This window comes from Prionailurus viverrinus, chromosome E2, assembly GCF_022837055.1.
Source record: "Prionailurus viverrinus isolate Anna chromosome E2, UM_Priviv_1.0, whole genome shotgun sequence".
In the NCBI taxonomy this organism is placed as follows: domain Eukaryota; kingdom Metazoa; phylum Chordata; class Mammalia; order Carnivora; family Felidae; genus Prionailurus; species Prionailurus viverrinus.
Genome location: NC_062575.1, coordinates 37,350,144 through 37,374,752, shown reverse-complemented (window position 1 = coordinate 37,374,752; position 24,609 = coordinate 37,350,144). Strand labels below are relative to the sequence as shown.

The 24,609-nt window shown below is 36.6% G+C and overlaps 1 protein-coding gene and 1 non-coding gene across 2 annotated transcripts in view; both read right to left on the bottom strand.

Annotated features, from left to right (window-relative positions):
* Positions 1-24,609, bottom strand: part of ITFG1 (integrin alpha FG-GAP repeat containing 1) — a 354,402-nt gene that overhangs the window by 64,965 nt on the left and 264,828 nt on the right. Inside the window, exon 13 of the mRNA XM_047834578.1 lies at positions 21,098-21,141. Coding sequence (XP_047690534.1) covers positions 21,098-21,141 — 44 coding nt within the window. The remainder of the gene's footprint in view (positions 1-21,097; positions 21,142-24,609) is intronic.
* On the bottom strand, positions 14,900-15,003 carry LOC125153863 (U6 spliceosomal RNA). The gene has a single exon (XR_007147605.1). It is a non-coding gene; the product is annotated as a U6 spliceosomal RNA (small nuclear RNA).

The following is a 24,609-nucleotide window of genomic DNA, read 5'->3' as shown; positions in this document are numbered from 1 at the left end:
ATATAGTGATTCAACGCTTCCATACAACACCAGGTGCTCATCACAAGTAGTGCCATTTCTTTCTTTCTTTCCCTTTCTTTCTCTCTCTCTCTCTTCTAAAGTGGTAATACAGGTTTACACTCCTACTAGCTGAATGTTGCTTCACATGCTTGGCAACAAACATTGCTAATGTGGTATACACTTCTTAATATGAATGATTTCATCTCTCCTAGGTTTATTTCTTTGGAATAGGGTATGCCCTTTCATAGTTTACTCTTGTCTCATCCCACCGAAGCTTGAAATAATATTTATGAGGCCACATTTATCACTGTGTTACAACGTCAAATTTACTTCATTACCCATGGTCTCGTCTATGTGCTGGAATATTGGTATCTTGAATATAAGCAGTGTTTTCAGTGAACTTCCCCAAATGTATTCTAGACTATTTTTTGTACTTCACACTTGAAAAATTTCATACTATTATCCACAGTACCTTATTTTACAGATTTACTTAGGCATGTTTTTCTCTCTTGTTCTATATTCATTTAAAAAATAAGGTCAGCAAGTCACTATTATGAGTCTTAAAGCTGAATTTCACTTCTCACCATGGGTCGGTCACTTTAATATTGAAATCCAGATTCAATTCCTCCATACAATAGTTCTGAGTATGGTGGAAGGTCCCTGGGTCCCTGGGATATCCCAAGGTCCCACTGTAAAAAGGGTGAATAATCAGCAGTGGCACTAAACTATGGTTGTTCATTAGGTATTTCAATTTAGCCAACGTTTTCTTGAAAATGACAAGGCAAGTCTGTCATTTGTAGGAAAATGACTGGCAGTATTCGTGGCTAATGATAAAATTCGAGCTTCTCAATGAAAATTGGAATTTTATTTATTTTTAAAATTTTAGAGAACGAGCGTAAGTAAGGGAGGGGGCAGGGGTGGGGGGAAGGGGGGGAAGAGAGAGAGAGAGAGAGAGGGAGAGAGAGAGAGAAATATCTTAAGCAGGTTCCATGCTTAGCATGGAGCCTGATGTGAGGCTCAATTCCACAACCTGGGATCATGACCTGAGCTGAAATCAAGAGTGGACACTCAATGGACTGAGCGAGCCACCTAGGTGCCCTGAAAATTGGAATTTTAGAAGACTTGTATCCACCACTGTGAGCCTGAAATATTAAAAACTTAACAACTTTTCCGATGTGATCAGTGGTGATATAACAAGTGTGATTTCATTTTGTTTATTTAATTAGTTAAATTTTTTAGTAGGTTTCAGGTCCAGTGTGGAGCTCAACGCTGGGCTTAAACTCATGACCCTGAGATCAAGACTTGAGCTGAGATCAAGAGTTGGACACTTAACTGACTCAGCCTCCCAGGCACCCCTAACAAGTGTGATTTTAAAATATTATATAATGAAATATGTTAATATTGGGAAGATCTGCATAACTTGGTAAACCAGTATTTTCCAAATGACCAATGCATGATGTTATTAAATCATTCATGGATAAAAGAAGATTCAAAGTACAAGACAGACCAATGGATTTTAAAATAATAGAGGAGAATCACTTCTAGAATGGTATAGTAAGGACCTCAAAAATCTCCTTCATAAAAGCAATGAGAACACTGGTAAAAAAAAAAAAATTGTCAAATCCTTTCAGGATTCTGGAAATCAAAGTTTTGCAAGCATCTGAAAAGAAAAGAACTTCAAGAAAAGAACTGAATATTGTTAAGAATAGTGCACTTTGCTGCATTTTAATTTGTCCTATTCCTATAACCCTTTCCCTAGCTCTGAAGTAGGCTTTGAAATCAGCAGCTCTGCAACTACATTAGCGTGAAAATGAAAGCATAGCAGCTAATAGAGGGGCAGAACAGGTTGGGAGCTCCCAAAGCCTCATCCACAGAGAAATGTCACTATTTGCTGTGTCTGGCAGTTTTCACCAAAGCTCTATTCTAACTATCTTTATTTGGAAAGACTGAGAACTTGCTCTGGGTGGATAGCCCTATCACACTGGGACATTTATTAAAAACAATCATTAGCAATGGCTTCTTTGATATCAGTTTGGGCTAATAAGAGGTTGACCAAATCTTAAAAGGCAAAATGTGAACAAGATGTTCAAAGACGGGCTTTGAAAAGCTCTGACATATTTCTGGAGACTAGCAGGCCACACACGTGTAACACTGTTTCCAGACAAAAGACCACAAAGGCCCTAATCTCTCATCTAATATCTCATTTAAGGAAATGTCTATCCAATTATATCTGACTCTTAGGCTGAGTAGGGAATTCAGTGGCTACACACAATAGAGACTTTAAAGTATTAGCCCAGGAAAATCACTGAAAAAACAGGAGCAACAACAACAAACACCAAAAACAACAAACCCAGGGGAGAGATCTCCATTATATAAAATGTCTGGTTTTTAACAGAAAATTATGACACAAATAGGAGAGTTTGGTTCATACATAGAGGGAAGAAAAGCAGTCAGTAGAAATTGCCCCCAAGGCAGCCTAGATGTTTGACTTACTAAGCAGAGATTTTATTTTTATTTTTTTATTATTTTTTAAAATTTAGGGGCGCCTGGGTGGCTCAGTTGGTTAAGCGTCCGACTTCGGCTCAGGTCACGATCTCGCGGTCCGTGAGTTTGAGCTCCGCGTTGGGCTGTGTGCTGACTGCTCAGAGCCTGGAGCCTGTTTCAGATTCTGTGTCTCCCTCTCTCTCTGACCCTCCCCATTCATGCTCTGTCTCTCTCTGTCTCAAAAATAAAAATAAACACTAAAAGTTTATTTAAAAAAAATTTAAATCCAAGTTTCTTAACATATAGTGTAATAATTATTTCAGGAATAGACTTTAGTGATTCATCACTTACATATAACACCCAGTGCTCAACCCAACAAGTGCCCTTTGTAATGCTCATCGCCCATGTTAGCCCATCCTCCTACCCAACACCCCACCATCAACCCTCAGTTTGTTCTCTGTATTTATGAGTCTCTTATGGTTTGTCTCCTTCTGTTTTTTTTTTAATTTTTATTACTTTTGCTTTCCTTCACTATGTTCATCTGTTTTGTTTCTTAAATTCCACAGATGAGTGATATCATATATTTGTCTTTCTCTGACTTATTTCGCTTAGCGTAATACACTCTAGTTCCCTCCACATTGTTGCAAATAGCAAGATTTCATTTTTTTATCGTCAATATTCCATTATGTGTGTGTGTGTGTGTGTGTGTGTGTGTGTGTAGACACACACACACTTTCTTTATTCATTCATCTGTTGATGGACATTTGGGCTCTTTCCATACTTTGGCCATTGTTGATACTGCTGCTATAAACATTGACGTGCATGAATCCCTTCGAATCAGCACTCCTGCATACCTAGTAGTGCAACTGCTGGGTCATAGGGTAGTTCTATTTTTAATTTTTTCGGGAACATCCATGTTTTCCAGAATGACTGCACCAGTTTGCATTCCCACCAGCAGTGCAAAGGAGATCCTCTTCGCATCCTTGCCAACATCTGTTGTTGCCTGAGTTGTTAATTTTAGCCATTCTAACAGGTGTGAGGAGGTATGTCATTGTGGTTCATTGTGGTTTTTTTGGGGAGGGGGGGCAAATAAAAGTTTATTTGAGTTAGCTTGAATGTGGGGCAATATAGTATAAAAAACACGTCTTTATTTTTTACTTTATTTTTATTTTTTTAAAAATATAATTTATTGTTAAGTTAGCTAACACACAGTATGATACAGTGTGCCCTTGGCTTTGGAAGTAGATTCCCATGATTCATCACTTACATGTAACACTCAGTGCTCATCCCAACAAGTGCCATCCTCAATGCCCATCACACATTTTCCCCTCTCCCTTGTCCCCATTAACCCTCAATTTATTCTCCGTATTCAAGAGTCTCTTATGGTTGCCTCCCTCTCTTTTGAAACTATTTTTTTCCCTTCCTTTCCCCCCATGGTCTTCTGTTAAGTTTCTCAAATTCCACATGAGTGAAAACATATGATGTCTCTTTCTCTGACTTATTTCACTTAGCAAGTAATTAATTAAAAAACCATGTTGTTGGCACATAATGCATGAAGATGTAATTTGTATGACAACAAAAGAACAAAAGAGGGGGGAGTAAACTGAGGTATACTGGAGCAAAGTTTTTTTTATGCTATTGAAATTAAGTTGGCATTAATATGAATTAAATAGATTGTTTATAAGATGGAAACTAATTCTGAGAGAAACTACTAAGAAAATAAGTTAAAAAAATAGAGTATAAGAAACAAGGGATTTAAAATCCCATCTAGATGGTAACCCAATTAGAGCTGGAGTGGCCATACGACACTTTAAGACAAAATACACTTTAAGAGGAAATTTGTTACTAGAGACAAAAAGGACATTTTATAATGATAAAAGGAGATATAATTATACATTTTTTTAATGTTCATTTATTTTTGACAGAGAGAGAGAGAGACAGCGCATGAGCAGGAGGGGCAGAGAGAGAGGGAGACACAGAATCTGAAGCAGGCTCCAGGCTCTGAGCTGCCAGCACAGAGCCTGACATGGGGCTCGAACTCACAGACCAGGAGATCATGACCTGAGCCGAAGATGGACACTCAACCGACTGAGCCAGACAGGCACCCCAAAAGGAGACATAATTATAAATACACCTAACAACAGAGTTCCAAAATACATAAAGAATTGATGGGAGAAATAAATAATTCAACAATAATGGCTGGATACTATTATAATTATCAAAAAACCAGTTTTATTAATGTATAGTACAATGAGGCAGAAGATCAACAAGGAAATAGATGACTTAATACTATAAATCATTTAGATGTAGCAGATGTGGAAAGAAAACTGCACTCATCTCCAGCAGAATGCATATTCTTATCAAGCACACATAGAACATTCTCCAGGGGGAACCAAGTAGTAGACCATAAAACAAGCCTCAATAAATGTAAATTCACAAATGTATGGAAAATTATTCAACAGACTTGTAAATAACCAGTGGGTAACGTAACAGAGCAAGAAAAATTCATTGATATGGTTTAAAATTCCTCACTACAAGCAACCTGTCAATAACTACCACTTGTTCAGCCTCAGTATAGTATTAATCTGAACAGGAAATCAAACTTCCCCATTTTCTACTATACATGTGTGAGAAGTAAAATTTTTTTCATGTATTTCAATGAAAACAACAAAAAACTGAATGCAAAAAGAGATAGAAGAATCTTCTGTCTTCTATTATGCCAGACATTAAAGAGATTTAAAAAAAAATGTAAAGCAATGCCACTCCACTAATTTTTAAATTTGGAAGGTATAGTTAATTTTTTCATAAAATATAGGTTATGTTAACATACAATGGGTTTATTGTTATTTTTAAATGAATTAATAGAAACATTAGCAATTATTTGTTTTTAATTTCAAATAGAGTAATAGTGATAGACATAACTCAAAGAAAACTCTTTGGGGTCCTTAGACCAAGAAGTTTTAAAACCACTGTGTACATAATGAGTAATAAATCCTGCTTTGCCTTCCCCATTTGAAATGATATGACTGATACCTCTGGCTATAAATCTTTTTGGTCTCTTACTCTATATGTCATAGCATTACACATGTTTCAGAGTTGTTTTTTTTTTCTTCCCCAAGATAGTGCCACTTAGCATTTATATGAATACTCAGTACAGAATATACTAAAAAATGATCATGCTTACATTGAGTGCCAAGATACTTGGAATAATTTTTACCCTGTGTCTCTTCTAATACAGTAGAAGTGCTAGGAGTATTGCTATATCTTTAGTATCTTTTACATATCTGTATTAAGAATTTCTGAAATAATTCCTCTAGTTCATGTAAGTAGTTATGCACATATCTTAAATTCCTTTAGGTGAAACCTGAGAAGGTAATATGCCAGGAGCCCAAACTATGGGAATGTCAATCAGGAATGATGATAACACATCTGTGAGTTTCACATTAATTTCTTCTTCACACTTCCTCTGAAATGGATTTTTGTTCTGTTATGGACTGAATGTTTGTCTCCACCCCAAATTTATATGTTGAAGCCAAAACTCCTAACGTGCTGATATCTGGAAGGTAATTAGGGTTAGAGAGGTCATGAGAGTGCAACCCTCGAGACACCACAGAGCTTGCTGTCTCTCTCTCCATGTGCTCAAACCTAGAAAGGCCATATGAACACAAAGCAAGAAGGTGACCCTTGGCAAGCCAGGAAGAGAGCCTCCATCAAAACGTGACCATACTGGTACCCTGATCTTAGACTTCCAGGTTCCGTAACTGTGAGAACATAAATTTCTATTGTATTTTGTAATGGTAGTTAGAGCTGATTAATACAATAATTTTAGGCCTGTGAGTTATTCCATATATTTCATATATTGAGAGTATTTTAGGTATTAGCTTTTCAAATCCTGAGAATAACAATGTAGTTTTTAGAGTCAGACAATATGGATTCAAATTTCTCCTCTTTAATTTATTTTGTGTGATCTTCGGCAGGTTACTTAACTCCTCCCTGTTTCAGTTCCCTCATCTTAAATTAAGGATAATCACAGTACCTCTCTCATAGGATTATAGTGAAGACTGAGCAAATATGTGTAAAATAATTAGAACAGTGCCTGGCACACAGTAAGTAAATATGTATGCATTATTGTTTTTTAATTTTGGTAATGAAATCTCCTTTTCAATTATGTTGAACTATTAAGTGAGCAAAATTATTTTGATTATAACCATAAACATTTATCAAGTTCACCTTCTTGTTTTTTTTTATTGTAGGATTCTAAAACTACATGAATAATTTCTTTGCAAGAATTTATCTTTGGAATAAAATTCCACTTCCAAGTATACATAATTGCTGTGTAAGACAAAGATGGCCTATTGTAAATCCCTTTCCCCAATGTCCAGGGCTGTGGACTGGACTTTCAAACTTTAGAAAGCACTGAACACCTGGAGTGACTGTTAAAATACAGATGGATTGAGTGCATACTCAGATGTTCTTATTTCACATGTCTGGGTGAGCCCTTGGGAATGTGCATTTCTTACACTTTCCAGAGATGCTGATGCTGGTTGTTTGGGGACCCCACTTATCTACTAGGACTACATTTTGTATACTTTATAAAAATTATCAGCTTATGAGAGTATTTAGCATACCCTAAGTTTTTGTTTAATGATTGGATTTGATTGAATACAAGAGAATAAAACCATTGATTCAGTTGGGTACACAGAAAACACTGAGACACTTCTCATTCTTTTCAATTGCTTGTAGTGGTGCGGATTTTTTTTTTTTTTATAGTAGCAATGCACCTTTCTTAACCAACACAAATTTTGCAAAGCAGTAAAATGAGAGTTCATAGAATTGAAATTTCACAGATTTGAAAGGCAGAGAGATTCAAGATGGGAATCATTAAGCTTTCTGAATTGTGTGATATAATATGAAATGTTTATTTACTTTAAATTATTTAGCTCTTAAAAGGCATGATCTGAAAGTATTTATTGTGTAAGTGCTTTCACGTGGCCTATACTATTATGACTTGAGCATACTCAGTTTTCATCTGTAACTACAAAATAGTGTGACCTTTTCCTCTTAAGGGCAAACTTAAGGCTATCAGATAGGTATATAAGTGAAGTGTAGGGTCTTGTTGGAATATGTGTGGGAGTAGAATTCCCTTGACAAGCAAGGAAGCAAGTAGTATACATAAGAAAATATGGATATTTCAGCATTAAATAACCTTTATTAAAGTTGCAAGCAAATTTTAATTTGCAAGTGATTTAAATTGAGAGAAAGAACAATCATGTAGACGGAAGCACTCCTATCTTGAGCAATAAATCAGAGTATTTCAAATGAGAGAATCTTATAGCTTGTACAGTTTCACAAGAGATAGTTTAAAATGATTTGGAGGGAACATCTCTGAAACAGCAAATATTTGACTGAATGGATATTTAGGGTGCTAGCTTAAAAAGTTTAGTTAATCAGAGAAAGATGAGAGTAAATTTTACTTTCTATTGTTGTTATTCTGCCCAGATGTCTGCAAACATTTTCTCTATAGAGCCAGATAGACAGTAAATATTTTAGGCTTTGTGGACCATAAGGTCTTGCATTGCCAGTTACTTTGATATAGCATTAAAGTAGCCATAGATAATATGTAAATAAATGAGTGCGGCTGTGTCCCAATAATACTTAATTCACAAAAACAGTCAGGAAGCTGGATTTGTCCACTGGATGGTGTTTTCTTGCCCCTGTTCTATTCAACAGAAAGAACAATAAGGCAGAAATTATAAAATTCTAAGTAGTTTGTCTGATATGGATGATCACTCTAGCATAAGGTTTATATGTGCATATGATGTGTTTTAACGTTTAGAAATGTTTTCCACATACATGGGATAAGGAAAAGGTACTTACTATAAATGGGAAGACTTGTAACAATACATAAAGTAAACAATCTCTTTTTTTATCACTTCCTATATTAAGTAATTATCGAGTTCTTCACCATTTCACGAGAGTTTCTTCCTTTTTACAGTAAGACATCTAAGTTCCTGAATTGAACAGAAAAAGACACAGGTTTTTGGTTTTTTTTTTTTTGTCCCTGGTTTGTAAGTGGGGGAAGAAAGCTGAGTCAGGGTCTAGGAATGGACCTGGTGCTGCTTTGGAGGTCCTGAGTTTCATCTGAAGTTTACAGACACACTTTTGAGGATGTAACCTGTAGTAAGTGGTACAGTAATCTTGGTTGTCTAAGTGTTAAGAGTTCTTGCTTAATGAAACAAATGCATACTAGTTTCTATAAAATGAACTGTTTTCTCTTTGAAATTCCTCCCCCCTACAGAATTCACACTGAGGTCAACGTTCCCCCCTACACATTCCTATGGAGACCTAACATCCAGGATTAGCAAGAAGTGTATTAAACGTCTTTTTTTTTCAAGCTGCCCAAAGAGTGTCTTTGAAGACACTCTTCAATTGTTTTTGCTGTGGACATTTGATTTCCTAAACAATCCAAGCCCATTCCCCTCTTTTATGCTTTTACCCCATCCATTCCTCTCCCATCCAATTTTTAACTACCTGAATCGGGTATGTTCGCCCAGTTATAAGCACTCCTAATGCTGGGTACTTTACTACTGAAGTGCTCATCATTCTTGTAATTCTTCATATGGTCTTGGATTGTGAATTCCATGAGGTTGGGTACAATTTAGGATTTGTTCACTGCTGTATCCCAATGTTTTATAGTGGAGCCTGGATCATGGTAAGTGCTTAACAACTATTTTTTTTTCAATGACTGAAGGAATGATGTGGTTTTATAATTCAGGTCACAAGAATTTACTCTTAGTAGCCCCAGGGCCTACAGCCACGTCAACCTTAGGCACTAAATAAATGATGCCTTCGCATATACTATTTTCCTCTACCTGGACTGCCCTCCTTCTGTTTCTGTACCTACTAAAATCCTAGTCCTTCAAGAATCAAGTCATGGTCACCATGGAAGACTCTACAGGTTGTCCATTTTACCACTCTAGAGGGTGCCACTGACATAGACTGTGACATGAATGGTGAAACCCTGGAGCTGTGCAATATAAAGGCCACTCCCAGCTCAAATATCTCATTCTACTAGTATGCTGTACTAGTGTACTAGACTGTGATCTCCATGAGGGCAGTGATTTTTGTCTCATGTAGCACCTAGAATATAGCAGGAAGTGAATAAATAAATATTGACTGAATACATGAATGACCTCCTCAGTCATAAAAAAATCATTGGTCTTTTATGTCTTACATCTTGTCCTTGCTTCTGGTTTGGCAACTTTTTTTGTGTGGAATGATGTTTATAAGTGCCTCACGATTATGACCCAGTTCCCAGTGATTCTGAATCTTCTTTTTTATACTGGAATGTGAGGGTTTTAGAGAGCCTGTAATAGTAAGATTGAAGGCATGATGCCATATCTACACACAGGCAGATCAACTCTCCACAGAAATTTCTGGAAATTGTGCACGACCATGTTTTAATGTGGCCTGAAAATTTCACATCAGGGTGTGGTACATACAGTTTAGGTCACAAACCATGGTTTTTGAGAAGTGCTGTTTGAGAGTGAAGGCTCTGGAAACTTAGATAGGAAGCACAAATAAGCCTTAATGGATGACAGTTATACTCACAGGTGCCAGCCCAAACATAAGGTACACCACCAGGCATTGATGGCTTGAATTGTATAAAAGAGTGGTGTCCCATGTTCTGAAGAGTTGGGGGAAGGGAGGGACTGTGTCATACGTGTGGGTGACCAAACCTCATGTTTTCAGCAATGATATCTAGTATATTGTGATTTAATATTCTGTGTATTTTGGGGTCTCAGATCATACAGGAGCATTTTTTCTCTTGGATTCACTGCAAAGCCCAAGGATTTACTCACACTTTCCTGGACACACCTCACTTAACATGACATTTGTACAATGATGTTTTGTATCAGGCTGAGTAAGTGGTAAAGCAGTCAATCATTGAGTGTATAACCCTGGGTAAGCATTGCCAAACAATGGCCCCTGTGGCAAACCTGGCCTGCATCCTGTTTTTATAAATTTTTATTGGAACACAGATTTTTGCTCATTGTTTACATATTGTCTATGGCTGCTTTTACTTTAGAGTTGAGTAGTTGAGATGGAGACCATGTGACCCACACAAAGCTGAAACTATTTACTCTCTGGTCTTTTACAGTTTGCCAACTTCTGACTTAGGAGACGAAGCCTCCTTCTGTCATTAGAAGAAGTCATGTTGTAATTGCCTATTTTCGTTTTTAAATTGAAGTATAGTTAGCATACAATTTTACAGTAGTTTCAGTTTTTATTTTCAAGGCAGAAACATATTTGTTGAAAACATTTCATAAATTGATTTCATAAATTTTGGTAAGAAAAAATTAAGACATTAGCTATTCCTCTCGAATGCTGAGCCCTATACCCCATCATCTAGTAAGTTCACTTTCTGTGTGAAAATCAGTACAAATCTCTCACATTGTCCCAACTTTCCTTTTAAATGTCATGTCTGATATTCGTTTGAGAGAATTCAGAGAAGTTAAATGAAAAAATATTAGTGATCTCTCAAGTTTTCCATTCTAGAAGTAAACAAGGACTATATTTGGCTCATTTTTCTTGTTCTAGGATGTGTCATATTGATGCAACACTGTTTGGGTGCTGTATTATACAGATTGTTTTAAACGAACTGTCCTCTGCATGCCTGTTGAATTATAGAAAATCAGGGTTGGAATACATTTCATTTCTTCATTAGACTATCTTTTTAAGTAGCCTAGACAAATCTTGGGGTTTTTATGTCACTGTTAAGTGACTGATTATCTAAGGATTTGTTTTAAGGTCTTGGGCTCCTACTTGGAGACTACAGTATATTTTACATCATTGGCTCTGGATGGTAAAACTAAACTGGAAGAACTTGTAAGACACATTGTGTTAGCTAAAATCAATATTAGGTTTAACTATGCAATATAAAGTTTATGATTCTAAAATGTTAGAAAAATAGGTGACTTACATATGGATTTATTTTTCTCACAGGTAATTTTTTTTATCTTGTTCATGTTTTTATAAACACTCATGGACATTTTTCCTTATTTTCATTAGTGTTAACTGTATTGCCTAATTTAGTTCAATACTGAATTTTTTCTATTATTTCTTATTTCTTCAAGACATTAAATTCAGTAAATTATTTAATTTTGGTTATTTTCCTGTTAAAAATGCAAGGAATTTTTCCCTTTGTAAAGGACTATAAAAGGACATTAAATGTAGAAAAATTTCAATTTTTTTCTATCCTTGGTAGAGGACAGATGATATTGCCACTGTCAGGTGTGATAAAAAGTCAAATACTTAGAATTAAAGGTAGAATAATATTTTAAAAAGATATCAAATACATAAATCTGTTTTGATCAATAAATATTTGTTGTAGCAAAGACTAGTGTCTTTTAAAGATGGGAAGGTAAAAGTACTAAATCAGATTATTTTCCTTGAAATAAAGACAAAGAGAAACTTACTTGGCTTATACTTTCTCATATTATTCCTACACAGAACAAATACAAGCCTGAGAATATTTCTGATTGAAAAGATGAAAAAAAATGTTAAAGATACATCTTGTTCTGCTACATATATTAAAAATCTGTTTGTAGTAACAACTGAAACATCTGTCTCATAATGAGGTATCTCTGAGAACATAAATAAGGGATGTTTTCCCTTTATATCAGGGCTTTGCAGAATGCATTTCTCTTGTGAATAGCTTGTAATGTATTCTGCAAATGTTCAAACTTAACAATGAATATGTTAAGTGATTGTGGTTAAGAGGTGGTATGTGGATTGTGATTGTGGTTAAGAGGTGGTATGGTAAATTTATCAATGAAGGCCCATAAAAAAAAAGGAAACCAAATTTTAGGAAAAGCTCATTTATTCATACATAAATATTTATTGTGCTACTATGTGTCAGGCCACTGTGTTAGGGAGTAAGTACAGAATAATAAACAAGACCCAGTCTCCTTCAAGGGCTGAACACAGATAACTCACCAAATACAGAAGTGGTAAGTAGCAGGACTATGCAAAGGGTGCTAAGAAACAACAGACGGTATATCCAGACCTATGTCAGTGGGGAGCCCAGGAATGATTCTCAGAGGAAATACTGTCTGAAAGCTGACCTGAAGGTCACATGAAGGACTCCAGGAGAAGGTGGAGAAGAGGAGGCTTCAGGACAGAGAAAAAACATGCAAGAGGCTGGAGATGAGACAGAATGGCAGAACAAGTAGTTATGTGCGGCTGAGAGAGCTGGGAGTGGGTGTGAGGAGAAATGGCAAGGAATATGGCTGAAGAGGTAAACAAAAGCTCAACCTAGGTCAAACTAGGTCTAACTAGATTTGGACCATTTTTCAAGGACAAAGAGAAGCCACTGAAGGTCTGTATTTTAGAAAGATCACTGGGGTACCTTTATGAAGGATGGCTCAGATAACTCCCAACAGTCAGGCATGAAAAGCAAGAACAATGATAACCTGTACTAAATGATGATTGGATAGAGGAAGGATATTTAAGGGTTGAGACCAATAACCTAGTAGATCTGGGGGGTAAGGGAAAGGAAAAAGTAACTGAGAAAGGGAACATAAGAAGCGGACTGAGTTTTTGTGGGGAAACACTGGATTTCAGTTTTATCAGTCCCTGTAAGACACTCAGATATAAAGGTCTGAAGCTCAGGAGAGATGGCTGGAAAACAGGTTTGGGAGCGATCAGTATACAAATGGCAAAAACAAGCACCCCAAAACAAAACAAAACAAAACACCCACCAAACAAATAGGGGAGAGACTGAGATAACTGAGAGAGTAGAGTGAGAAGAGAACCTAGAGTGAGAGCCTGAGGAGCACCTGCATTTCCAGGTGGGCAGAGTAAATGTCCATAAAGGAAAAGGGAGAATGGCCAGAGAAGTGGAAGGGAGCCAGAAAGCGGGAAAATATAGGAAACCAAGGAAAGGAGAGTGTTCCTAGGAGTGGTCAGGAGAACCAGGCCTCAGGTCAAATGCTAGATTACGACAGTCGGTTAAGGATATGGAAGTAACTAATTGGGACAGATCCAATGGTGGACAACTTAATAAATTTGACTGAGCAGAGAAAACCGAGATTAGGTAATAGCTGGAGAGGATGTGAGGTTCTGGAAAATATGCATATTTGCTCTTGCAGATAAGAGAGATTTGGGTACTCCTTAAATGCTGAAGGGAAGGCAGCAACAGAGAGGCGGAGGTTGAATACACAGGCTAGGTAGAATAAACAATGGAATGAGGTCTCTGAGAAGGATGTGGGACTCACAGCATAATTAGTACATTGATTAATTAAAAAAATAGCAAAAAGGATGGGTGTGGATGAAGAGTTATATTTAGTGCTATAGAAGATAACTGAAACTGGTAAGCACGGGCCCTGTGCTATGTTCTAGGACATACAGACAGGCAAAACAGATCCTTCCTCTGTCCTCATGAAACTACTTAAAAGGAATATGCATGGATTCTTTTTGTATATAGCAGATTAAAGGACTATTTCCAACCCTTTGTTCAATGAGAATACTCATATGCCTGCTTATAGACTCAGAATCCATAAAGTGGGAAAAGTCAGCAGGCTTTGGTTAAAAGAATTACCAATTGACAGAGAAAGAAGCTATAATCTCTACTAACACAGTATCTGTTATTATTTTTAAAATGTTTTTATTTATTTTTGAGACAGAGAGAGACAGAGCATGAGCAGGGGAGGGGCAGAGAGAGAGGGAGACACAGAATCTGAAGCAGGCTCCAGGCTCTGAGCTGTCAGCACAGAGCCTGACCCGGGGCTCAAACTCACAGACCGTGAGATCATGACCTGAGATGGAGTCGGACGCTTAACCTACTGAACCACCCAGGCGTCCCCACAATATATGTTATATTGTGAATAAAAGATTAAAAAAATTAGTCTGGAATTTAAAGAGAAAAATCAGGAAGTAGGAATAAAAATACTCTTTAGATTCACAGATGTTTATGTTAGCTCTCACTAAAAATATTGATATCCATATTTCATAAATTTGTGATATATATCAAAAAAGATTTACATTATAAGAAAAAAGTCATGAAGTCAAATAGACCTCTAGTCTTATCTTGAAGGCAAACAGAACACCAGAATTTCTCAAAAATTTGGAACTCATTATCCTTGCTAATACAGGGATGTTATAGAGGCAGGAAAATAACCATTACCATTGACAAAGAATAGCAGATATACTTTTTGAGTATTTATTGTGTATTAGACCTCTGCTCTGATTTGCCTACATTAATTCTTCTAATCCTAATAAAAACCTTAGGAGGTAGTGTAGTAGGCAGAATAATGGTCCCCTAAAGATGTTCACATCCTAGCTCCCAAAACCTGTTGATAATCTTACATTGCAAAAGGGAATTTGCCAATGTGATTAAGGATTTTTTTCCCTTAAGAATGTGGAATGCTTCATGAATTTGCATGTCGTTCTTACCCAGGAGCGATGCTAATCTCTGTATCACTCCAATTTTAGTATATGTGTTGCTGAAGCAAACACATGATTAAGGGTCTTGAGATGGAGAGATTATCTTGGATTGTCCAGATGGACCCAATATAATCACTACAGTCCTTATAAGTGAAAGAGGAAGACAGGATTGGGTTAGGGTAAGTGGTATGAAGATGCTACATGGTTGGATTTAGATCTAGGATAGAAGGGCCATAAGCCAAGGAATATAGGTGGCCTTGAGAAGTTAAGGGCAAGGGAATGGATTCTCCTTAAAGCCTCCAAAGGAATGGAGTCCTGCTCTGTGAAGCATATTTGTATTTTTGACTTCCACAACTGTAAAAGGATATATTTGTGCTGTTTGAGGCCACTAAATGTACAGTAATTTGTTACAGCAGGAATAGGAAGCTAACATAAATGCATACAATTAGTTCCCCATTATACAGATGTGGAGAATAAGGCTTAATAGGAGTTATATAACTTCCCCAAAGTTACTGAACACAGTTGAAGAAATTCTGATTTTACATTCTTATTTTCCCTTTGAAGTAGGAATCTAGGTCAATGACTGAGAAATGAACGTGGGGATGGATTTAAGAAGATGTTGGAAAGGATATAAAATAGTTTTTATGAAAAAATGGGAGTTTCTGGTCTAACATGTAAAAAGTCCTTATCTTAGAGAGATATACATGGAAGTATTTACAGAATATAAGACATAATGGATTTTCCTTAAAATAGCTTAAGAGGGGCTGTGAATGGAATTAGTAGGTGGTGGTATATGATGATAGTGCTGAAGCTGGATGGTAGTATGGACACAAGGAGTTTTATTATATTAACCTATACTTCTATAGATGTTCAAATTTTAAAAAAAGTTAAACAAATTTCAAGGAAAAGAACAATAAATGACACAGAGGAAGACATATTGATAAAAGCCATGAAGTAACAAGAACAACTTTTAAAGTAAAGGAACACTCACAGAGAAGCTATCAGTGGTGACTGAGGAAAAGTAAGTAGCATAGGGAGGAGGGTCAGGGAAGGTGAGAAGGAGGAATAGCCAAGGGGCACAATAAAACTTTTAGATATAGTATGTGTTTCATTATATTGGCATGATATATCCATATGTAATGGATATATATATCCAAATAAATATATATATTGTGTATATATATATATATAATATATACATCATAACATCAAATTGAATATATTCATTATGTACAGCTTATTGCATGTCAGTTATGTTGTAATAAAGCTATAACAAGGAAAAATAAAGCAATACTGATAAAAATGCAAGGAGAGGGGCTCTTGGGTGCCTCAGACAGTTAAGCATCCGACTTTTGATTTTAGCTCAGGTCATGCTTTAATAGTTCATGACATTGAGCCCCACGTCAGGCTCTACGCTGACAGTATGAAGCCTGCTTGGGATTCTCTCTCTCCCTCTCTCTCTCCCCTCTCCTGCTCTCTCAAAATAAATTTACTTAAAAAAAATCTTTAAAGAAAAAATATGAGGAGAGTTTCTGGTCTGACCTGTAAAGAGCTTGGAAGTCCTAACTCCTCAGACAAAGACCAAAAAGCTGAAGTAAAAAAGCAATTCTCCTTAGATTCAGAGAACTCAGGTCACAGGGCAAACTGCTACTCTGACACTGGAGAGAGGGGTGGATACAGAATCACAGCTTACTGGGAGCAGAGGCCTAGAAGCAGATGACTGAAACTGGAGCTAGTACTGATAGGACACTTAAACTGTAATGGAAAAATTGCTGGAAGCTCAATAGGAACTAGTTTGAGAATTCAAACTCTGGAAGAGGGAGGTAAATAGTCTTAGAGGAGCCCCACGCTTTTGTGAGTTTTACCTCCAGAAGTCCCACCAGATTCTCAGGGGTAAGATTGGGTCAGAACTCTCATGCTTCTAGCACAGGGAGGGGAAGTAAGCATTCTGACATAGGCCCAGAGCCCTTGGTTCTTAACACCTTACCCTCAAGGAAAACTATTTTACCAGATCTTAAGTGACCTGGGTTTAACCTGGGGGAAAGGAAATGCCTAACTTTAGCCCTTTCTGGCCTTCCTGTCTTGCCCATGGGGGAGGGGAAGCAAAGAAGAAGCACATGTGTATGCCACATCCCAGGGACACAGGCTCACTAAAAGCCTGAGACCTAATCATAGGAGTATAGGATGCAGTTTCTAACTCCTGCTCCTTACCACCACATCAACTGGGCTTCTGTCTTATAATGGGATTATAGCTAAAAGCACTGTAAGCCTCAGACCCTGTTTAAGAAGTGGGAGAAAAACACAAAGACAATAGGGAAGAAAAAAGACACTGGAGAAAACTGCTTCCTCTGACAGCATAGCTACTGCAAACAGTAAACACAGTTGTTAGAGTTATCCTAGCTGGATAAAGATAAAACCTCATGCTAAAGGTCCATCTACCTTAGTTCCTTTCACCCAATATATAATATCCGATTTTCAACAAAAAACTTCAAGGCATGCTAAAAGGCAGAAAACAAAGTTTGAATGGACAAAGCAAGCATTGGTACCAGATTCAGATATAGCAGAATGTTAGAATTAGCAGACCAGAAATTTAAAAGAACTATGATAAATACATTAAGGGCTCTACTGGAAAAAGTAGACAGCATGCAAAAACAGACTGTTAATACAAGCAGAGAGATGGAAACTCTTAAGAATCAAACAGAAATGATAGAAATAATAAAAATGAAGAAAGCCTGGATACGGCTGAACAAAGGATCAGTGAGCTTGAAGATCTAGCAATAGAAACTTCCAAAACTGAAACACACAGAGAAAAACTAATGAAAAAATTGAACAGAACTGTGGGACAAAGGTGTAACATATGTGTCACTGGATTACTGGAAGGAGAAGGAGAGAAAGGAATAGAAAGAAATGTTTGAAATAACATGACAATTTTCCAAAATTAGTGACAGATATCAAACCACAGATCCAGGAAGCTTAGAGAACACCAAACAGGAAAAATACTAAAAACCTATATTTATCTATGCATATCATATTCAATCAGCAGAAAACCCAAGACAAAGAGAAAATCCTGAAAGTAATCAGAGAAAAGGAATGGGCGAAAAGATGACTAGGAATCCATATAAGACTATGATACAATTAAGAATGCTCATTTCAGGTAAAGACTATGAACTAGTGGTGGTACCAATATGCGAGTATGTTTATTATTTTTTTTAGAAATGCCCAGGAGCCTAGGTCTAGGACTAAGAAGGTAAATGGCTTGGACTAACCCAGGGCTATAATTTTGCTAGGCAGGTACAGTAGAAGGAGAGTGCTTAATGGGAGTTAAAAGTAATGGCAGGAGTGAGGTTGATGTATGTATGATAGCTACACGAGGAAGGTAAAGGCAGGAGTGGGCTGATTACAGGTCAAGAGACTAACAGCCTTAAAGTTGAACAGGTGTAGTAAAGGGAAAGAGAAGGCTGGAAAATAGTTTGTAGTCAAATAGCTGAATGGATGGCATTAAAATTTCAAAAGTAGGGTACCTGGGTAGCTCAGTAGGTTAAGCCTCTGACTCTTGATTTTAGGTCAGGTCATGATCTCACACTTTGTGAGATGAAGCCTTGAGTTGGGCTCTGGGCTGACAGCATGAAGCCTGCTGGCAGTTTCTCTCTTCCTTTCTCTCTGCCCCTCCCCTGCTCGCCTGCATGCCTCTCTCTCAAAATAAATAAATAAACAAACAATAAAAAAATTTCTAAAGTAAAATAGTTCTGGTAGATAAGGTCCAGAGTATGACCAGGGGTTTTCAAAATGGAGATGAAGGAATTTGGGTGGGATTGGTTTCTGATTTGAATAATTCTTTCCTTTCTTCATGTTATCAAATAGGTTGCCTGTATCAGGTGGGAACATATTAGTAGCACAAGAGCTATCCAACTCATAAATTAACTCAAGTGGTAAAGAATATCATGTGGTAGGTACATTTACCCTCTTAGTTTCACATAGGGCCATATACCTGATGTAAAACTTTATACTATGTTCAGTACAAAGCAATATGAAGAAGGCCTACTTCTTCATAAAATACATTTGATATATGATATAAAATACATTTGATATATTTGATATATGGAAAACTGGGGAAGTATAGTGTGCATTTGTTTCTTTTAGGTTGTCATAAAATTGTGATTTGTGGTATCAGTGGGGCAGGAAAATGATATATGTGAAGGCAGTTCAGCAGGATCTGAATTTCAAAGAAAATAATAAATGGACGAATGGGAGGCAGATCTGTCACCAAAAAAAAGCCCAAAGGTGCAGGACTGTTGGAGTAATCATCGTAAGAACATTTCTCTGCATGGTGAATTTTACTTATGTGACTTTCTAAAAAAAATTTTTTTAAATGTTTATTATTGAGAGACAGAGAGACACAGAGTGTGAGCAGGAAAGGGGAAGAGAGAGGAGGAGACACAGAATCTGAAGCAGGCTCCAGGCTGTCAGCACAGAGCCCGATGCAGGGCTCGAACCCACAAACCGGGGGATCATGACCTGAGCTGAAGTTGGACACTTAATCGACTGAGCCACCCAGGCACCCCAACTTATGTGACTTTCTAAATGAAAGTTCTCCATACAATTAAAGTTGCTTTTATTTTAAGATAAAGAGAATGGGAACATTATTGATCTCAGAAGTATTACCTGCAGCTGCTTTAATCATACAGCCTTTCCTATCCACTTTTCTGCCAGAACTTATAGGTAAAATGAGTGGGTTTCATTTCAATGTTTTACAGTTCTTTGCTTGACCATGTAATGAATATGGTCAATGACAGGAAGCAAGAGGAATTGAATAATTCACAGATTAGGTAGACAATACCTAAGTCACCAAGTTAATCTTAAGCCTCTGATTAATTACATCTATACTTTAAAATTTTTAAAAAACAGACTTTCTTGTTTAGAGCACTTTTAGATTCATAGCCAAATTAAGTAGAAAGTACAGAGAGTTCTCATACATCTTCTGCATTCCCCTCCCCATAGCCTCCCCTACTATATACATCTACATTTTTATAATGATATGAAAGCAGATAGACTTGACCAGGCACTCATATACATTCATAATAGATGTGATGCATTGTCCAGATATTTTCTTCAGGACTGAGGCACTTATTCCCTGAGTTCCTCAGTGTTGGCTGCTGATAGCTCACAGCCGGGTTCCTACCTGGACACTGTTTTCAGCCAAAGGGAGCTGGCTCCTACTAGCTATAAGCCTTTCCTGGAGACTGCCTGCAGGCAAAGTCTGATTAAAGCAGGAATACAAATGCCTGGCTTCTCTGCCTCTATTTGAGCCATTTCTGAAGGGCCAATAGCTGTTGCTTTGGTGTTGAGTCTAAATTAAATCTCTGCATGCAAATCTCTGGGTTAGGGTCTGTTTCCACATGTCTCAAATATGTGAAGTTTCCTAACCATACACAAAATGTTGGTCTTGCAGTGCTTAACTGGGGTAGTAAAAGTATGAGACTATAACCAGAACACCTAGCTTTGTGCTGTTCCAGTACTTCATAGCTCTATGATTAGATAATTTAATTTCACTAAGCTTTAGTTTCCTCATCTTTACATGGGGGGTAATTCCTCATGAAACAAGGTTATTATGAGGACCCAAGCAGGGATACGCCCACACCCATACACAATATAATATTCTTATTATAATTTATATGAACTGGCAATTTAAAAAACTAAGCCTGATTATTTTTACACTTTGTTATTTCACTGAAGCACAGAAAGTCAATATTAAGACTATACCAAAAAAAAAATCATTAATTATTTACTATATGCTTGACCTTCAGTTATGTACCAGGTATACATGATGAGAGGGTTCTTGACCTTAAGGGATGCCAGTCTAGTATAGAGAGGCATTTAATGTAGAGACGTGAGCTCAAGTATTATATATGCTAAAATGGCGGTAGTATGCCTTATGCCAAGAAATTATGGGAAGGTATCAGAAAAGCCTTCATAAAGGAGGTGAATCTTGAGGTGAGAATCTTTTAGACAAGGTATTTTATTCTCAGTAAAGTTTTTTGAGCACTAAAGGATACTTTAATCACTTCTAAATAATAACAACTTGAATGTAACTTATAAGTATTTTGTGAGTATCTATTATGCAGAATATTTTCACTGAAAATTTTACAACTGAGATTTGTTTACTTACTGTTATCTTACGAGGACAGTCATTAGAACACAGACCACTAAGAACTGTGGAAAAATAAAAAAAAGGCTATTACTACTATATTATTACTTTAGCTTATATTTAAAGTCAACTCTAATTTTTCCCCTATAATCTATTAACATGCTCTACTGAATCATAATCACAGGCAGAAACCAAATCAATTCCTTTAGATCTGAGTAAATCAAGTTTCTATTGTTTATTTTATACTGATATTTTAAAAGTTTTTATTAAGCAGTTAAGATGTTGCTGTTTTGTGAAATATACAGGTGAAATAATTAATTATATTTATATCATACTATACCTACTGTTGGTTCTATTTTCCAAGTATAAGACTTAGAATCTGACAGAAGTACTAAATGCAAACCAATTAAAATGTATGCTGAGAAAAACATTTTATATCTCATATTAGACTTTTTCCCACTTATCTAGTCAAAGTTGTTGGGTCAAAGATTTTGGGCACCCTTGATAACTATTATGGAGAACACAACTATAAAGAATTGACGGGTCTATAACAAATACACAAAAATAATTTAATGACACATTTATTCTATGATCACCAAAAAAGAAAAGGTTAGAGTATTTGAATATTCTTTATATAAGTAACATGAGTTTTGAAATATAATTATATTACCACCTCTTCATGTGAAGTGATACCTCTATAAGAAAGTGGACATTACCACTCCTGTAACTTTATTCAACACAGTGTTGAAAGTCCTAACCTCAGCAATCAGATAACAAAAAGAAATAAAAGACATCAGGGGTGGCTCAGTCGTTAAGTATCCAACTTTGGCTCAGGTCATGATCTCATGGTCCATGAGTTTGAGCCCCATGTCAGGCTCTGTGCTGTCAGTTCAGAGCCTGGAGCTTGCAGAGGATTCTGTGTTTCCCTCTCTCTCAGCTCCTCCCCCTCCCCTGCTCTCTGTCTCTCAAAAAAATGAAAAATGTTAAAAAAATTAAAAAAAAGAAACAGAAATAAAAGACATCCAAATTGGCAAGGAGGAAGTCAAACTTTCACTCTTCACAGATGACAGGATATTCTTTGTGGAAAACCCAAAGGATTCCACAAAAAACTGCTAGAACTGATACATGAATTCAGCAAAGTCACAGGACATAAAATCAATGCACAGAAATCAGTTGCATTTCTATACACCAAAAGAGCAGCAGAAACAGAAATCAAGGAGTTTATCTCATTTACAATTTCACCAAAACCCATAAAATACCTAGGAATAAACCTAACTAAATAGGTGAAAAATCTATACACTGAAAACTATAGAAAGGTTATGAAAGAAATTGAAGACGCAAAGAAATGGAAAAACATTCCACGCTCATGGACTGAAGAACAAATGCAGTTAAAATGTCGATAGCACCCAAAGCAATCTACATATTCAATGCAATCCCTATCAAAATAACACCAGCATTCTTTACAGAGCTAGAACAAACAATCCTAAAATTTGTATGGAACCACAGAAGACCCTGAATAGCCAAAGCAATGTTGAAAAAGAAAACCAAAGCTGGAGGCATCACCTTTCCGGACTTCAAGCTGTTTTACAAAGCTGTAATCATCAAGACAGTATGGTACTGGCACGAAAACAGACACACAGATCAATGGAACAGAAAAGAGAACCCAGAAATAGACTCACAAACATGGTCAACTAATCTTTGACAAAGCAGGAAGGTGTATCCAATGGAAAAAAGACAGTCTCTTCAGCAAATGGTGCTGGGAAAACTGGACAGCAACATGCAGAAGAATGAACCTGGACCACTTTCTTACACCATGCACAAAAATAAACTCAAAATGGATGAAAGACCTAAATGTAAGAGAGGAAACCATCAAAATCCTAGAGGAGGAAATAGGCAACAATCTCTTTGTCCTCAGTTGCAGCAACTTCTCACTTGACATGTGTCCAGAGGCAAGGGAAACAAAAGCAAAAATGAACTACTGGGACCTCATCAAAATAAAAAGCTTCTGCACAGTGAAGGAAACAATCAGCAAAACTAAAAGGCAACCGATGGAATAGGAGAAGATATTTGCAAATGACATATCAGATACAGGGTTAGTATCCAAAATCTATAAAGAATTTATCAAACTCAACACCCAAAACACAAATAATCCAGTGAAGAAATGGGCAAAAGACATGAATAGACACTTTTCCAAAGAAGACATCCAGATGGCTAATAGACACATAAAAAGATGCTCAACATCACTCATCATCAGGGAGATATAAATCAAAACCACAATGAAATACCACCTCACACATGTCAGAATGGCTAACATTAACAACTCAGGCAACAACAGATGTTGGCAAGGACGTGGAGAAAGATGAAGTGCTTTTGCACTGCTGGTGGGAATACACACTGGTGTAGCCACTCTGGAAAGCAATATGGAGGGTCCTCAAAATTCTAAAAATAGGACTACCCTATGACTCAGCAATTGCACTACTAGGTATTAAAGGATACAAAAACACTGATTTGAAGGGGTACATGCCCCCAATGTTTATAGCAGCACTATTGACAATAGCCAAATTATGGAAAGAGCCCAAATGTCTACTGATTGACAAATGGATAAAGAAGATGTGGTATATATATACAATGGAATGTTACGCGGCAATCAAAAAGAATGAAATCTTGCAATTTGCAACAACATGGATGGAACTAGAGTGTATTATGCTAACCAAAATAAGTCAGAGAAAGACAAATATCACAGGATTTCACTCATATGTGCAATATAAGAAACAAAACAGATGAACACAGGGGAAGGGAAGCAAAAATAATATAAAAACAGAGAGGGAGACAAACCATAAGAGACTCTTAAATACAGAGAGCAAACTGAGGGTTGCTGCTGGGGTGCTGGGTGGGGTATGGGCTAAATGAGTGATGGGTACTAAGGAGGGCACTTGTTGGGTTGAGCATTGGATGTTATATGTAAGTGATAAATCACTAAATTTATTCCTGAAATCATTATTACACTATGTTAACTAACTTGGATTTAACTTAAAAAAAAAAAAGAAAAGAAAGTGGCCATTATGTGCTATTAAATATTCTATATGTTATGCATTAAAGAGGGATGGCATACAGTTGTGCTTGGTAAACATGAATTATTTCAATAAAAACTGTAAATTTTTCATTCAAACATATCCATAGGAAAAAGGTATGTTACTTAGGTTAGGTATATAAAGTATATATAAGGTCTATACAGTATATACAGGACACCAGAAAATAAGCATGGCATACTTCACCACAAAGAAGATACCTGCTTGTTGACTATAGTGCACTTACATGAACTACAATCTGAGGAGACAGTAAACTAAACGTTTTATATTTGGAAAACAGTTTTCATTATTTAAGTTTCTTATCATAGCACAGTGCCTGGTTCTCTTTTATTCTCAACCTTCCACGACCTAACTTTTTCTTTGTTCCTCTCTTCCCTCAACTCCAGGCAGATACTGGTCATTCTTTTCTTCTTGTCACAAAATGATTTTCATAAACTTCATTAA